The following is a 17,670-nucleotide window of genomic DNA, read 5'->3' as shown; positions in this document are numbered from 1 at the left end:
AGTAAGAAGAGGCTTTAGCGCAACAGCGGGAAGAGTGTCTGTAATGGGTTGCTTCTGCCTGTGCCTCGGGAAAAAGGCCCGTGGCAAACCGTGTAAAATTAAAAACAAATGTGTTACGTAATGCACAAAACTGGTGCTGTGGCTTCTTGTGAACTTATCAATTCTACTGCACTTAGACAAATTTGACAGCATCTTGCCCACCCTAACCCAATCGTTTATAACGATTGTTTAAGCCAATCGCAGGAATCTGGCACTTAATTAGACTTCCACATGTCTTATCTGGTAGATTGGTAGATTGTTCACTCTTCCTGAATGTATTTTGTCAGGTTGAATGTGTGATTTCTTATGGCTGAGTTAAGATTGGGACTCAGAGCTCACTTCTGAATCGTGTCAATATGGGTGCTTTAAGATGTTAGAGGTCTGTTAGAGCAGCTGTGACACAGTAGATCTCTCTGACACTCTGATGATTTTTTTTTTGTTTTATTGTACTCTGTACACATTTATGCCACCATGTGTCACCAATTGCAAAAAACCCCCATAAATAAATAAATAAATCGATTAAAAAATGATAAAGCACAGTAGGTGTTGCATTGACAATTCTGACACAATCACCCAGTGTAAGGTTTTTGCCATAGCTACCCAAAATTTTGGTAATTACAAAAATCACATTTTATGTTTAGGAATGGTTAATCCAGCAGTATGTACGGAGTCTTTATTCTGAATTATGTTTTTAATGCCAAAAAATAATTGTTGTTTCTCATCTGTAAACGTTCAATTTTTCAGTTTTACAAAGAAAATGTAAGAAAACATTTAAAATATATATATTATTTTTTAAATTAAGATGCTAAATTACAGTTATTCATTGGAATTTCTGAACAGTAAAATGAGTTTTAGTGAATGTTGAATGTTGCGCTTGATTAAGTTGCGACTTCTCAGAGTCCGGTTGAGTGTGCCGCCTCACATTTGGGTGTAAAAACATGAATTCAGTTTGTTATTTTCCTAATAAATGAGAAATATCATTTTTAGCTTTAAACAAGTTTTTGACAGATTTTGTAATCTCCAAAAGGATTTATTGTACTGTTTCAAAGTTTGGTTGTCTTCCCTTCTACACATTCTAAACTTCTATTCAGTCTTGTGTCAGTTTTTCTCTGCATCCATCTCCAGATAGGATGGCTGCAGTCCTGTGGCCCTCAAACTTATTAATTAGATTTAATCTCTGGTTACAGGATTCAAGCTGCTTGGAGATGTATTGTAGTCTTCACCTTCATCATGCCTTGGAATCCTTTCTTTCTTATCTCCTCAGACAACTTGCTGCTTTTGTTTTTCGTTTTTGCTGTTCTGTGTGGAGCACACAATAATACCAAACACCTAGCCGCGTACTTCTCTGTTTAATTTGTTTAATGACTGATTAGAAGATTGAAGGCTCCTCGGACACTAAATGAAGAGCGTATTCAGTTTGAAACACAATAGCAATCCACATATTTATCTCATTTTGAGAATCATTTTGTTCTCTTTGCAGAACTGTCAAGAATTCTGCTCTTGCCACATTTTGTTTTTCTTTCCACAGCATGTCGAAGACATGCAGGTCTCAATGATTTGTAAGCGTAGCAGTAATCTTGATCATGTCTGTCTACAGCTTCAATGACTCATAGCATGTTGTGAGACTCCCCCCCCCCCCCCCTTTTTTTTTAGAGGAATTTTGCTCAAGGTCTCAGAGTACCATACCTTGGTTGGAGCTGTTGGAAGGAAAGCGGTCTGACTTCTTAAGGGTATGAAAATGGACCTTCTTGCTGGCTTGACTCTCGCCATAGAGGCCAATAGACTGGACCTGAATGATATAGTTTGTATCCTCCTCCAGGTCCCAAAGAACGCAAGAACGGCTGGTTGTGTTGACCTCCCGGATGAATCGCTGCATTTGTCCATCCTGCCTCTGAATATTTGAATAGAAGAAAAACAAAGCGATAGTGAATTGTTTGGCGTGAATTCACAACAAATGTTTACATAGTGTTTGTATTGTAACGCAAGCACTATAGAATGAAGTCTTGAGCTAAGCATTTAGGCTGGCACCTTCTTGGTTCTTTTAAACCAGACATTACAAATGAGGGGTGTCTCTGCTGCCCACTCACCTTTAACAATTTATCAAAAGTTAGGTCCACCCTAAAGCATAACCTGCTCTATGATCTGTTTTCCTTGCACTATCACTTACAAACCAAACATCATGTTGTGCAAAATAAGACCAGCAACCCATTTGCTGATGGTTAGAAAGAATGCAGATTTTAGGTCGTTTTTATGTCACTCCTTAATATACACTCTGTGGTAAAGACCCACCATACATATATTCTAGAGCGAAACACAGTAATTCTCTTTGAACAAGACCTTGAGATTCGGACCAAAAAAAAGTACAATCTTTTTTAAAATATTCACTGTTTAAAAAATGCATTGGATCACCAGTCATAAAAATAAGATACCACAAATGTTTTAGAAATCTGCCAAAAACTAAAAATCTTTTATTTACTAGGCACATAACCAAATGTGACTACTCTGACAAGTCAGAAATTAATCGAGTTTAACATTTAACCACTAAAACTCATTTTTCTGTTCAGGATTGCAGGTATATAAATGTAATTAGCATCTTAATCAAAACATAATGAATAATAATGCGCTTTACTATTTTTCCAGCTTTTTGATAAAACAAAAAATAAGAAAATTCATGGATAAACACAATAATCATATTAAAGCGTTAAAAATAGAATTTGGATTAAGGATCTTGCACGTACTGGTAGAATAACCATTACAGAAACATTAAAAAATGATTTGGATATTTAGCAATATTGTTAATGCGTGATATCGCAGGGTTAAACAGAAAGCAAAGAGCAGAGTAGATTCAGTGATAGCATAAATACAACCTCAAAATGGCTCTAAAGGTAAGACAGTCTTTGTTTCACCTCATGAGGTTTTTTCTTTATGCTAGTGCTATAGTCAACAATGTATTTCTCTCCAGTGTCATTAAAAAAACAATCAGGGAACCAATGTGAGGTAGAGGTGACCAACCAGAAAATATTCCAGGTTCTGGTGAAAGTCATGCTGAGTATTTTATCATATTAGCAGTTGGCACTTTATTTTCATCATATGGGGTCTCGACTAGGAATTGATGTCTGATTAAGTTAGACCACAAGTGCCGGGAGACAAGTTTTCACAATCTCAAACTTTATCTTTGACTTCTCCGAACGCTATTGGAGCAATCAGGACCTAAAGCAAAAAAGAATTACTCCTCCAGTAACATGCAGGGATCTCAGCGCTCACAAACAATCTGCACTTAGAGTGACGTCAGGCCAAATGTCTTCTTATTTATTTCTATGGCCGCGCTTGACAGAGAGATTTTATTGTTGGGGGGAGAGAAAAAAGTCATGTAGCTGTCTGTAAACAATGAATAATCTTGTGATTAAACTGCCATAGACACTGAAGGCGGATGCTGATGGTGTTCAAATGCAGCTGCTATACAGGAGGAAGAAGGAGAGTGGGTGTCGTGTTCAGCCCATCAGTCACACTGAATGAAAAACAAAGTAAATGGGTGCATAATGTTTTCAGCTGCGTAAAGCGTAAACATGATTACAGCAGCGTATTGCATTCTGTCATTCGTTGTTAGCATTTACTGGCTTTCCTATTTTAAGCCTGAAATTTTTTCATTATGAAAAAAAAAAATGCACTTTTGGCAGCGTCACATACTTCTGTGCATTCATGTTTTCTCTCTGCAAATTGGGCATAGCAGGTTTTATTCTAGCTTCACGCTAAGAGCCATGCTCCATTCAGCCAGTACCAATTTTATGCAGGTAATTATTATTATGCACCACTTCACCAGTCTATCTGCTGGCATGTTGGCACCAAAAAACAGGAAATGATGAAAGCTTATTTACAAATCAAAAGGGCTAAAACAACAAAAAAGAAAGAAAGAAGGAAACTTTGAATTTAATTTTCTTTCCTTTTTTTGCATTTTGAAGTTTTAAGAATTACCTGCTGTGAGATGGAGAAACCAATTATTATGTCCCCCTCTGGAACTTCCCATGATATAGTTGCAGAGTCGGCTCGCAGGTGCATGACAGACACATTGACAGGAGCTGGTGGCCGGTCTGGAGGAGAGTAAACAGCAAGAGAAAGATCTGTTAATCCAGCAGCTTTTCCAGATATTTGAGTAGACCCACGCCATCTGTGTTCATGAAGGGTCTCTAAAATCGTGCTGGTACTCTGAAGTCTAAGATTCAGAGAACCCACATACTCACTTCTTTCAGTCTTACTTGTAAAATGTAATGTACTGTACTCAGGTCAGGAATAGATCTATTTCTACAGGCATCCACAAACCGTTAGTACACTCTGGACTTATTTTAATTATTTGTAATGTGTGTTTTTGAAGGGACCAGTATTTTCCTGCCTCTTTTAACCCAAAAGTTACAATAAATGACAAATAAATCCATTTAAATAACCTGTGTACTTGCATTTTAAATGAACCTGCAAATATATTTGCACTAGTCCTGACAAGCTTCTGGGTCAGCCTGACTGACTAGCCTTATAGTGGTCTATATCATGTTCACCTCTCTAGACAGGGTTATGCTTCTTCAGCCTGTCACTTTGCAGCCATCTATCATGATTTGGTTGCCAGTACACATGCTGATTGCAAAGTGGGAACAAAAGCGGGGGCAAGCGAAGAGCAGGAGAATTACAGAGTGACGGGGGGAGGCCTGAACAGCGATAAGCAATCACTCAGGTCAGATGAATAGGTAAGATGGGACAGGCTCGACAGTTTGGAACCTGGACACTATCTGTGAGCCTTTTGTTGCTACCATTATTTCTAATGGCCTCTTGGTAGCTGGTGATATGTGGAAAATGTCACATGAGTGGAAATTTTCTGCAATGACATCAGAGAAGACCTTGTAAAACATATACAACTGGCCCCTTTAAGTAATGCTTGCTCTAACGATTCACCTCAAAGTGAGCATTAATTGACAGCTATGAAGTAAATTTGTATTTCAGTCACTTTTGTAAAGTCATGCAGCATGGATTTAATAATACATAACACAGCTGTCTTGAGATCACAGCATGTGCTGTGCATGGACCATAAAAGATATTGCTTGAAAAAGAAAGATGAAAGCCGAAATGATGAAATTGAGAGGTTTTTCAGATGATGTGCGGTTTCCTGGCTCAGTCGCGCTTATCTACATAAGTCTGTCTCTCTTCTTTCTTTTTTTTTTCTTTTTTTTTTATCTCTGGTACTCCTGCCTCCTATTTTATCTTTGAGAGAATCAGCAACAGTCGCTCTGTTCTGTGCAAAAGGTGACACTGAGGTGGATCCATGGAGCCCGGGTCAGACAAGGTTATCAGTCTCCCTGCCCTAGCTCCCATGGCACTACGTGGCGCATGGTGACCCCCATGCGCCACGTAGTGGGTCAATCACGAGCATGATGCTTGGTTTCTCTGGCTCATGACACGCTCGGATTGGTTTGTGGAAGGGAGTGAATGAGCTGAACAAGGGACCGAGCTAATTCTTACCCTGTGATGGAAAGCGCGAGAGGAAATTAATGTTCTGTGGAGATAGTCAGGGGGAGGACGGGGGAGGGGGGGGGAGGTAACACAGGCATTAAGAGGTTTGGAGGTTATATCTGCCTCATTTTGTCCATGTAATGAGAACAACTTTATGTAAGAAGGGGCTATGCAGTGTTAAGACTGACAGGAAGTCTTGTATAGTTTTTGATTTTCTTTGAACTTTGGAAATCCTTTAGGACATTGTAGATATATATGTGTACAATCATGGTTCAAACGACCTTCTGTTGCGACAGTGTTTAATTGTCTTCTGACTGCGAATATGTCATGTTTATGCTCAAATCTTTCATCACTCAAATTAAATCCCAACATCCTGGGACTGACTGACAGTAATGGCGCCTTTTTAAAAGAGCTCCACAGAAGCTTCAGTTGTTGTTGCAGCAGAGTTACCTGTGCTCGTTGTTTAGCGAGGTCACACTTGACTCCGCTGTTAACAGAGCGACAGACCATTAAGGCTTGATTGCCATCAGCACGTGCCCTAAAGTGAGCCTTCGCCAGAAGCAGGGGGCAGCATTCATCCCAGATGGGACGTGTTCATTTCTCTTTAGCTCATTGTCCTTTAGGTAACGAGGGTCACACGAAGTCGCGCATGGGTAAAGAAACAGCTCGTATCCATGATGCTCTGTCTGCGGATCATTTGGTGATGATGGAGCACGTGACAGTAAAGGGCAATCAGGCCTTGAATCATTGCTAATGTAATGTAATGCACTACTTCAAAGCCCGCTTCCTATAAGGTGCCGTATCCATTACTTGCAAATTTGACTGGGACGCGCATATTTAAACCTGAAGCATGAGGCATTTTAAATGAAGGATTTGCTGAAATGCTTACATTTAAAACTGCTATTCAATCATATGAAAGACTAAATAAACAAAATAGGTGTTTACATTTATAAAACTGAATCACAGCTGGCTTATTAGACAGCATTGTGTTTAATGTGCAGCCCAGAAGTTCAAATGATCCCCTCTAGCTTCTTTGATGTTCTCCACTGCAGTAATGATTGTCATGGCAGAGACTTCAGTACTTGTTATCTGCCATGTGGCTGGGGTAAGCCCCACTCAACGGAATGCATTATGTAAGATCTGAAATAAAAAGGCAATAGGTACATCCCTCTCGGGATGTGGGAGCACTGCCAGGATGAATCATAGCTTATAGCCAAAGCAGAGCACATTAGCTAGTGCCCCATCTAACCAGAGTGCACACACAGACATGGAGAAAAGGCTGGTGGATCTTTGAATGGCTGATGAGCTGTGTGGAAATGAGCCCAGGTTGAGTTTATCGGAGCCAGATAAAGGGGCAGCATCTCTTATTTTGACCTCTATGTTTGCTTGCGAAGCAGAACTGCCTGTTTTCTTATTGGCTGCTCATGCTTTACACCATAAGACTAATTGGATATGTTTTATGGTCAGAAAATAAAAGTTCAGATTTACTGTATGAAGACAGCTTATGATGCTTTTTATCCCAGGAATGCATAAGCATGACACGATGGTTAAACAGGAATTTGGAAGTGGAAAATGAGAGATTATGCTTTTACTTAGTCAACTTTAAAAAACAAAAAACAAAACAGTTTGATCGCTGTGAAAAATGAAAATAAAAACAAAATTCAGTGATTTTGAAGTATTTTAAACTGCATCTTTATGTGAAATTAATACAAAGACAAAATATTAAATGTTGAAATTAAAACATTTTATAGTTCAAATCTATAAGATTTGAGTCTGTCAACACAAGACAATATTTGGAATACGGGAATTTTTAAGGCTGGGAATAAGACATTATCCTATTATGCCTTGAAAAGGGATTTCATCTCCTCAACAGCGTTTTGTAGGTCTGTCCCCAGTCAGACCCCAGACTGTCTTATCACAGCGCTGTGATTGAACGTGTGCAAAATGAGATTTGTTGTTGTTTTGCTGAAATAAGCAACGCTTTCCCTGGGGAAAAAAAAGAGTTGTCTGGTTGTGTTGCTTTGTGCTGTGTTGCTTCAAAATCTTTTTGTGCCATTCAACATTAATGGTTCCTTCATTGATAACTTGAGCTTCAGTTAAGTTATGTATGCCATCAACACAGTCATGGATGCTATCTTACATACTTTCACTAGCTGGGCCTTATTTTAGGTTGGGCAGCGTTTTTTTAGTAGATAAAGGTGAATGGCTTAATCAAGAATAGAGCTGCCGTTTGGGGAAGACCTCGATGGGGACTGGAGGTGGCTCCCGGGCCTGGCAGATCCCCATGTACTAATGAGAAGTGAAGAAGTGAAGGGAGTGGAAAACCAGGAGAGAGGGTGGGGCACAAAAATGAGAACAAACAGCTTGGGGGGGGGGGAGCATATATAAAAGAAAAGACCCAGAGGGGGCGTGTTTGAAGGCGTGGTCCTCCAAGTGTTCTGATAAGACTGATGCTCTCTCCGCTTTAGCTCGAAGAAGAATGTAAACAAATTCAAACCTAGTTTCACCTAAATGTAAATGAGCTCCTACACTGGACCATTTTTCTGATCTTTTTTTATATCTGATTTTCTTCACACACAAGAGTTTTAACTTCCATTTTTTGATGAATAGATGAATTGGGTAGTGATCGCGTGTGTTTTTGGAAGTGTTTCTGTGCCCATGCAGTAATGTCCACTACAGAGTTATAACTGCTTTTAACACACTGTCTGAGTGCCTGAAGATCACTGCCGCTCATTGTAGATATTCAGCTTTGTTCCCCATGTGTAGAGATTTTCTAAATCTATTAATGTTATTTTGTAAAAGGTTCATGAAATGACCATATATAAAAAAAATCTGCTACAGCTGGATATCACAATATCTGACCTATTTTATGGTGGTTTTCCATTCTTCCCACATTTTTTTAATGAATTCAATTGAACTGTATTGATGTTTTCTGCAGTCTTTCTATGTAAACATCTACACTGATGCTGCTGCTACTTTAAAAGCTGCCTAACCTGAATTTGTGTTTAGTTAAGAGGGCATCAACGGTCCAGGGGGACTGATCTGTTTACTGGTAAAAATACATTTAAAGGCAGAAAAGTGGCTTTTTTTTTAATGTTCCTTTATTATTAGTCACATTTCAATTACCTCTAAGATAGTGACAGTTTGAAGGACTGCTTATAGTTTAATCCTTATCTAATACTTATAATGTCAACCTCCCTCGTAAAATTAAACTCTTGCTGACATAAATAAAGGGAAGAACTAAGCCTCCGATTTTGACATGTTGTCCAGTCAATCTTCAAATGGCTTCATCAGGACATATTTCAGAGTCAGTCATGGGAAGTCTAAATGTTCTCCTCTGCTTGTAAATTGCTTGCTATCGAGCTTTTAAGCAGTGCTGTGCTGCTTTTATTTCCGCTGCAGCACCGTGCATCCCTGTATTACCTGCGAATGCCTTTTCCCTCTTGTTTCACTCTCAATCCTCTTCTTTCTGAGACTCTTCTTTCATACATGATGTCATGCGGGAGCAGTGATTTGATGTGATCTTAAGTCTCTCGCTTCAATCCACTTCTCTATTTAGTTTTGCCGCAGCAGTCTGAAGTGGTTATGTGTGTAAACGGGCCTGGCTAGCTCCTGCGTCTTTTCCTCCACAATTCAGATCCCCTTGACTGTAGGACCACTTAGCGCCCCTTTCTTTACTGTAGGTACCCTCTGTGTTATTACTCGCAGATCCAGAGGCTGTGAAATGGCAGTGAGACCAGATGGGACACGGCACCGCTCTAAGGTTAATATAATCACTGGCCCAACCTTGAGCCTTTTCAGTTTCAAGCGGACATCACTTTATCCGCCTCAAAGTGTAATGTGCACCAACAGTGGGTGTTTACTGGTTTCTGCAGACATCTGAACAAGACAAGAGTGACACACAAAAACCCGCTGAAAATCTACCTTGCGTTTCCCCCTCGTTATGTGTGTGTGTCTGTTTAAAATAAATACCGTGTCACAGCAGATAATTATGACAAGATGGGCAAATATTGGCTTTCATACTAATGAATTCATCTGTAACTGAGAACATCTATTTGTCATGAATATGTCACCAGGTTTATGAACAGCATATTGCCAATTTGAAGGATGATATGAGCCCAGCAAGCCAGTAAATCCAATAAGTTTTCATTTACATTTGTTTAGTGTCTGACGCTCATGTGGGATCTATTTCCTAATGTGCTTGCTTTTAGTTTGTGTTAATGTTAACGTAGGTACTAGTATTCAAGTCTTTTATATCACCTAGAATGACAGAAATTGAGTGTGGATGCTTGTACTGATTGATTTAAGGAAGAACTGCATCTCACTTTTGGTTTTGTCTGGAAAGTGCTGGAATTTTCTCAAAAATTGCAAGAGGAGTGATGAGTTTGATGCGTTACTTTCAAGACCGGTTTTTAACAAGCTGCAGAAAAAGCTTTTGGCCCAGATGAAATAAGACATGAAAATGAAGGAAAAATAAATTTCAGAGCCTTTGTATTACACTAACATTTGCCATAAATACACATTTTCATTTGGACTTCCAAGTGACTTGAAATGATCCTTTTCCATACCCTCACCATGCACCGAATTATCATAAAATTAAGTCACACCTTCTTCTAAATGACTTTGAATCCAGCACTCTCCTAGCTTAGTCTGGACTGGCGGTAATGAATCCAGCATTTATTTCAATTTACTTTAAAGCTCAGAGCAGCCGCCACATTTGTATCTGTGAGTGTAACATTTATGTGTTCAGCAGTGACAAGCTTACGTTCTGGGCAAACTCCACAGAGATCAGAGATGCCTTTTTGCGTCACATGTCAGCCACAAAACATTCGAAAAAAAAAGAAGCTCTGAATAGGTGTCTGAGGCAGACAGAGCACACCCACCCACAGAAACCGTGAAGTGCCAATCTGATTCTCTCAAGGCGCTATCACATGTAGGACTCAGTTCCCTTGAGAGGCGAGGGGAAAGTGATAGAGGTAGACAGATAAAGAGACAGAGATACTGTAGATGCATGCACACAGAGGCTCAGGAGACTTCTGTGGCAGAAATAGCAAGGATTCATACATTTTAAGCCTGAAGCGGACCTCGCAATGGAAAGAATGCAAACAAACCACAGTTTATGCACTGGTGATCTGTCTCTTTGCTGCATTGAACTTAAGGCGCCATTGGCTCTGCAACTAGTGTTGTTGTAGTGAAATTAAATGTATGGATTTGGATGTCTAATTAAAACAGGCTAAACTGAATTGTCTTTAGTAGAATTGCACATAATATTACCTTTAAATTGAGTAGAGGGGAAACAAGAATGTGCTCTTTTGATAGACTTGTTAAAATAGTTTTTGGTTTGATTTTTGTTTATCTGTAATCAGGCTATTCAAAACACCAAAGGTATATTTAAAACACTGCAAACACTATATCTGGTTTTATTAGTGATTTAGAGATAGTAAATAAGGTAAGAATAGTGATAATGTAAGGCCCAGATCATACAGCAGGTTAAACAGATGTTATTAGCTGGATGCAACGGCATAATCGTATTTTAGCACGTATTTGATGTATATGAATGAGTTGTGGGATTGAGGTGCGTAAACCCTTCCAAAGGGCTGTAATAGTTTGAGTAATGGCGCATTTTACAAGGCTACAAGAAGGCACAATAATTAATTTGAGTCTGCTTGAGAGGCTCATACTTACTTGCTCCCACCAAGAACACATCGCTGCCAAAAAGCAACAGGACCACGGAGTTGACAAAAACAAGAAGACGAGCCATGCCTTGGTGGATGTATTTGCTCTTCTTAGATTAATGTTAATATTTTTTAATGCAAATCTCCTATTATTGAAGGGTTACTAAATTACAGCAGTTCATCTTTTTTGCAACGTGTTGGAATTCCTCTCATGAATGGAGGGATGAGTGAATGAGCTCCTGCTCCTCCTGCTGCTTCTGGCTGAATCGGGCTCGATCTGCTGATCTGCTCAGTAAACAGATAACCTGTGAAAGTACGTAGCGAGCCGCCTCCTCAGAGACATGTTGTCTTCATTCGGGCTTTTAATCCCACAAGTCCTTCATCCATGTTCCCGTGCGAACCGAGACCGAGTCTGCTGTCCTTCTAAACCTGCCGGTTGGAATCATACACCATCACCACCGACCTCCGGATCATCGATCATCCGGTGAGCTCAGGTACGAGCAGGTCGCCGAACAATGTGATGCTTCACAGCGGGGTCGCCGGTCCCCCCACGGCCCAAGGGGACAGCGAGGGGCTATTCAAATTCAGCACCATGGACAGCGCCTAAGTTTTCCAGTTTCCGCCGAGCCCTCACGCTCTAAGGTTTTTTCCCCCCTTTTCTTCTTTTTCTTTTTTCCTTTCTTTTCTTTTTCTTTTCTTTCTTTCTTCTTCTTCTTTTTCTTTCTTTCTTTTTTTTTAAACTGTTTACAGCTTCGGACCTGTACGTGTTTATTCACACACGGCACGCGGGGCTGGTCATCCTGCGGACCTTTTTTTTTTTTTTTTTAAATAGCCCTCCCCCCACCTCTCGCTCTCTCCAAGTAGCCAATGAGACCAGCGATGTTCCTAACACTTAGCTCTTCTGCCGAAGCGCGCGCATTGCACTGATTAATCCTCCACGTGTCATCAGAGGAGAGGAGCAGCTGCACGCCTACCTGTGCGCGCACACCCTCCTCCAGATGCTTTAATATTTCAGCAGCAGTGCCAGGGGCTAATGTTTACCGCAATAGGCTGGCCTGTGCTGTGAGGGAAGCAACAGGGGAGTGAGTGAATGGCAGTACAATGGGACAGACAGCCTGTCCCCCCGTTCTTTCACATGCACTAAACCGCTGATCACAAATACCGGCTGATTAGCATTTCGTTCCACCATCCAGCTGCAGCAGGTCGATGTGCCTCTCACCCACCGCCCTAAGACACGCCAAACAATCAGGAAGATGAATCACGTTGATAAGCTGAGTGCATTGCCTCATGGGACGAGCGTTTCAAGGCAGATTGCTTATCTACGGGGAATCTGCCAGCCGCACGCAGGGCTACTGCGGTCTTTATTCAGACAAGAGGAAAGAAGTCATCAAATATTTGGGTTCTTGTTACTGTAAAGCAGGGGACGGGTGGCAAATCTTTCAATTACTAGGAATAAAGAAGTAAAATAACACTTACTCACGTACCCTCTCGAAACTTAATCGTGCATTTAATTCTTTTTCATAACTCTGCCAACTAAATTAGCGCTCTTAACCTTTTAGTGTCCAGTTTTCTGTGAGTCTGAGCAGACGGATGCGACGTTTTAGATATTAGATATGGAGTTGCCATGACAGCTGTCTATTTGTGGCTGGCATTTATCTTCATGAGAGCTCAGAAAAGTGGGTCTATTGTGGTTAGCACTCACTGTATTGACTGTGTTCTTTTGTGAATGTTCCCTCAGCATGAAAGTCAATATAAATACAGATGTTTGATGGTAAAATTGAGGACTCTGTGATGAGGCAGACGTGTGCTGTTGTTTTTCTTTTTCAGCTTTTGCATCAAGCTTAACTTCTTTTCTCTATGGTGTAATAAAAAAGTTTTTTTTTTTTTATAGATGTAAAGATTAGTTTATTCAGACCAGTTCTATCTACTATTACAGCTTCAGTGTAAGACTGGAAGTCAGGATAGTTTTGCAGTGATTTGTAAACAATGTACTAAACCTCCTTTAGAGTCTTTTACATAATTTTCAGAGAAGACAGAGATGCTGCCTCACACCAAGCTGTGTCTTACTGTGCTATGCTGGGAATTTCTATTCTTTACCCCCCAAAATCCCCCCTGCAGCCTTTATTTAGTAAGTAAGGAGGTAAAATTTATTTATATAGCACTTTTTAAGACAAGAAGCTATTACAAAGTGCTTCACATGAGAATGTAAAATCATATCAAACAAACAATATAAAGGAAGTATAAAAGCACTACATATTACACACGAACATGACCCAAATGCCTGTCTAATCACATGTGTTTTAAGCTTTTTTAAAAAAAAGAAGCCACAGAGTTGATGGTGCATAGCGGGGGAGGTAAACTGTTCCACAGTATTGGAGCTAGAGTTTGAAAAGTGTGATCTCCCTCCGTGGAAAAGATAGAAGACCACTATTAGTGGATCAAACAATCCACTTTGGAGAGTGTTGGAGAAGCTTAGTGATATAGGTGGGGGCCTCACCTCGTAAAGACATAAATGCAAAAGTGAGGATTTTAAACTTATATCTCTACCCAACTGGAAGCCAGTGCAAGGATTTTAACATGGGAGCGATATGGGAGAATTTATTAATGTGGGTTAAAAGCATTGCTGCAGCATTTTGGACCGCTTGGAGGCAATTTAAGGAAGCCTTAGACAGACAGGAAAAGAGTGTGTTACAATAGTCTAACCGGGGGGAGATGAAGGCGTGGACAAACATCTCCAGTTCAGCTTTGGAGACAATAGTCCTAAATTTGGCAATATTTCTTAAATGAAAGAAGCAGGAGTGGGTCACTGATTTAATATGAGAGTCAAAAGACAGAGATTGATCAAAGATTATCCCAAGATCAATCTCGAGCCACTGCTCGAGTCCACTAAAATGGATCTCAAATAAAATTATAAAATCCAGAGTGACATTCCAGCACAAGCTTCACTTAGATTCACTTTTAAACATCTAAAAATAGCCGCTTGGCATCTTTCTTGGCCTTCAGACAACATTTCTGATGGCTAAAGATCCAAATGGGACAGGCAAAAAACAAAACAAAACAAAAAAAAAACCCCCATCTGAAAACAGGAGACAATGAATAAAAGGAATTAGATCCCAAACAGTTGAATGTTTAATACTTGGTGATTTGGATTTTATTTAATCTATGGCAGTAGCTTCCTGCCTTTAAAAAATGTTACTGTCTCCTGTAGTGACTTTAACCCATCACAGGTGAAATGAAATCATGCTTTGTGACTTGTTTTATGTAACCAGTGCCAACTTGTGCAAACTAAGCCTGTTTTTGTGTGACTTGGGCCCCATCTACAAATTATGCCACCAAAAATGTTCACACTTCACTGTCATACTGTCCTTCCACTGATACCTCCACTGGTGTAAATTCATTTTTCAGATGAGCAGCGTCAGTCAGAAAGGTGAAAATCAAACTGTGTTTTCATTAATCTCTGTGGATTTCTGAAATGTGCAAGTATGAGTTTGACTTGCCATTTTCCAGGCAGTCAATCGTCATGGTTTAACAAGTAAACGGGACTCTTGTTAACCACAAAATATTTTTATATTTTTTAAAAATTACTTTCAAATTAGTTGTTTAAAATTGCAATTCTGACTAGACTTCACTAATGTTGGACTTAATATATTAAGTGCTCTAAACTGTTTTTATCTTCTTGCTTAAACTTGAAAAATTCACTGTGAGTGCATTGTACACATTTCCAATGTAAATTAGAATTTACAGTATACTGTGAATGATTACATTATGAGGTGAAGATCAGTTTTGGCAACTCAGTTGGTGGAATGTATGTGCTGTACAATGAAACCGTACTTTGTAGTGATGATTCTTTTGCTTATAGGTTACAATGAAGATTAAAAAAAACCCTACAAAATCAGACCCAGGCAACCATTTTAATACTATTTGAGCTTTAATAACTAACTTCACAGTTCATTTGTCTTGTTGATCGTCATTCACACTGACTGCTTCTTAGTGTATATTTTCAAACTCATTATGAACTGTTGACTGTTTTCTGTCTACTCTCCGAACTTGTGGTAAACTCACTGAGATTCATTCCTTATACTCTGAAGAAAGAAAAAAATGGCTTTTACAAACCTCTGGCAGTATTTTTGTACCTTCACGTAACCAAAACATCTTTTTATGCAGGTGGTGTCTTAAAAGGCTCATTTTAATAAATGCATGAAATGCAGAGAACCTTTTAAAGGTAGAAGGTCACTTCACACCTTGGCTCCCTTTTGAAACCTATTTATCTCTCTCTCCTCCTCTTTACTTTGAATTCTTCTCTGTGCTATTAGGTCTACATTTAGTTGAATAAAACTTTCAGGCAGCATCTCTTTAGCATCCCGGGGTTTAAAGTCCCTAAAGGAAAGCATCACTTGACACGAGGAAGACTTAAAGTGTTAATTGCTTGGTGTTCAGTGGCCAGTAAAAGGACTTTATGAGTAATGAGATGTCAGGGACTTAACAAATGACAGCAGACATAGACTCTTTATTGCTCCGCCAGGTTATTTTCAGATACTTGAAGTGTAATATTAGAAATATTGCTATGCATTAAAAGTTTTTTGGCTTGGGTATGAAGCAGTTCTAAAGTTAATGGTTATTTTGTAAAAGGACATTATAAAACACTCTATGTAGCTGTGGTAGTAAATTGCTGAATGCTATTAATAATACTTAATAGGAACACAACCCATAAATATTGCATGCAATTTCCGTCTTGTTGTTTTTTTCTTCACATTATTAGAGTATGTTCTTTGGGACGCCAGTCAAAACCAATTACACTGCTAAAATAAAATAAAACAAAACAAAATAAAATAAAATAAAATAAAATAAAATAAAATAAAATAAAATAAAATAAAATAAAGGAACACTATAATCAGAGTATAGCATGTCTGTTAAACCTATGGGTTGATCAGTTTCAGCTGTTTTAGTGTTTATGAAATGAACACCAGGACTAGAGTGGCAACAATGAGACAACCTCCAAAACACGAATGGTTTTACAGGTGGAGGCTGCTGACATTTTTTCCCTCTGCATCTTTTCTGTTTTGTCTTTAGTTTTGCGTTTGGCTAGTGTCAGTGTACCTAGTGGTAGCAGGAGCCGATACCTGAACCCTACAGAGGTTGCACAGGTAGTTCAACTCCTCCAGGATGGCACATCAGTTTCTGTAGGAAAGCTGCACGGGGCAGTGGAAGGTCCTTAACCAATCAAGAGGACTGGTACCTGCTTCTTTGTGCAAGGAGGAACAGGATGAGTCCTGCCAGAGTTCTACAGAATGGCTTCCAGCAGGCCACAGATTTGAATGTCTCAGACAAAACAATCAGAAACAGACTTCATAATGATGGCCTGAGGACCCAAAAACCTCTCGTGGGCCTTATAGGGACCGTGGAGCCCAATTGGCCCTAAAATACCAGACTTGGCAGGTCCTCCACTGGCACCCTATGCTTTTCACAGATGACATGATGACAGCAGGTTCACCCTGAGCACATGTGACAGACATGAAAGGGTCTGGAAGAAGATATGGAGATGTCTGCAACATCATTTAACATGACCTTTTTGGTAGTGGGTCAGTGATGGTGTGGGTAGGCATGTCCATGGAAATTCTGACCTCCACAGGCGATGGCACCCCAACTGCCATTAGGTTGGGGAAATCCTTGGGCTGACTCATTGTCAGACCCTACACTAGTGCAGTGGGTCCTGGGTTCCTCCTGGTGAGTGACAATACCTGGCATCATGTGACGAGATTATGCAGGCAGTTCCTGGAGGATGAAGGAACTGATACCACTGATTGGAACCAATGATCACCTGACCTAAGTCTAATAGAAGGACATTATGTTTCAGTCCATCCAACACTTTCTAAGTGTTTCTTTATTTCATTTTATTTTATTTTTTGAGCTGTCTATATACATAAATAAAAACCATACAATCCTTAAAAAGAACAGATATGGTGACAGCAGGGGTTTAAAGATGAACACTGGCATTGCACTGTATTTTGAATAAATTAAGATGCCATGTGTAACCCATATTTGAGTATGGCTTAACTAGAATACACCAGAATAAAAGAATCATTAATCTAAGCAGCACACTTCATTTGTAATGAATAAACCATAGGTGCAGCAGTTAAGGAGTTAACTGTTCTGGTTTAGACACGTGTTACTCTAGGCCAATGAGCTGCTGAAACGTGGTACAGGCTCCGCCTGCCGCCCCTGCCTAGGAGGACACAGATTTTTCTTTTCTCTCTTCCGCTCGCGAACCTTCCATGAGCAAGCTAGTGGGGAAACGAGACACGGCGATTTACTGAGACGAGGTATGAAAAAGAGTAATATAGACGGAGAGCTAGCACTCGCCGTTTACGAAAGATTGTTTTACTGTATGTATATTGCTAAGACGAGTAATTAGCTGGTTCTTTTTACATTGCTTAGTCGAGAAAGGTCGGGAGTTAGAGACGAC

At 39.8% G+C, this 17,670-nt stretch overlaps 1 protein-coding gene across 1 annotated transcript in view; it reads right to left on the bottom strand.

Annotated features, from left to right (window-relative positions):
- The window catches only part of fndc4a (fibronectin type III domain containing 4a), a 27,181-nt gene extending 15,280 nt beyond the window's left edge, over positions 1 to 11,901 (bottom strand). The window contains exons 1-3 of the mRNA XM_005734332.1: positions 11,218 to 11,901; positions 4,012 to 4,127; positions 1,726 to 1,930 (exon numbers count right to left, since the gene is read on the bottom strand). Of these exons, the coding sequence (XP_005734389.1) occupies positions 1,726 to 1,930; positions 4,012 to 4,127; positions 11,218 to 11,293 (397 nt within the window). The 5' untranslated portion in view covers positions 11,294 to 11,901. The remainder of the gene's footprint in view (positions 1 to 1,725; positions 1,931 to 4,011; positions 4,128 to 11,217) is intronic.
- Positions 11,902 to 17,670: the final 5,769 nt, after the last annotated feature.

This window comes from Pundamilia nyererei, unplaced genomic scaffold, assembly GCF_000239375.1.
Source record: "Pundamilia nyererei isolate P.nyererei 1_Seehausen unplaced genomic scaffold, PunNye1.0 scaffold00058, whole genome shotgun sequence".
NCBI lineage: Eukaryota > Metazoa > Chordata > Actinopteri > Cichliformes > Cichlidae > Pundamilia > Pundamilia nyererei.
Note: the sequence above shows the minus strand (reverse complement) of the source record. Positions and strands in the feature narration are given on the sequence as shown.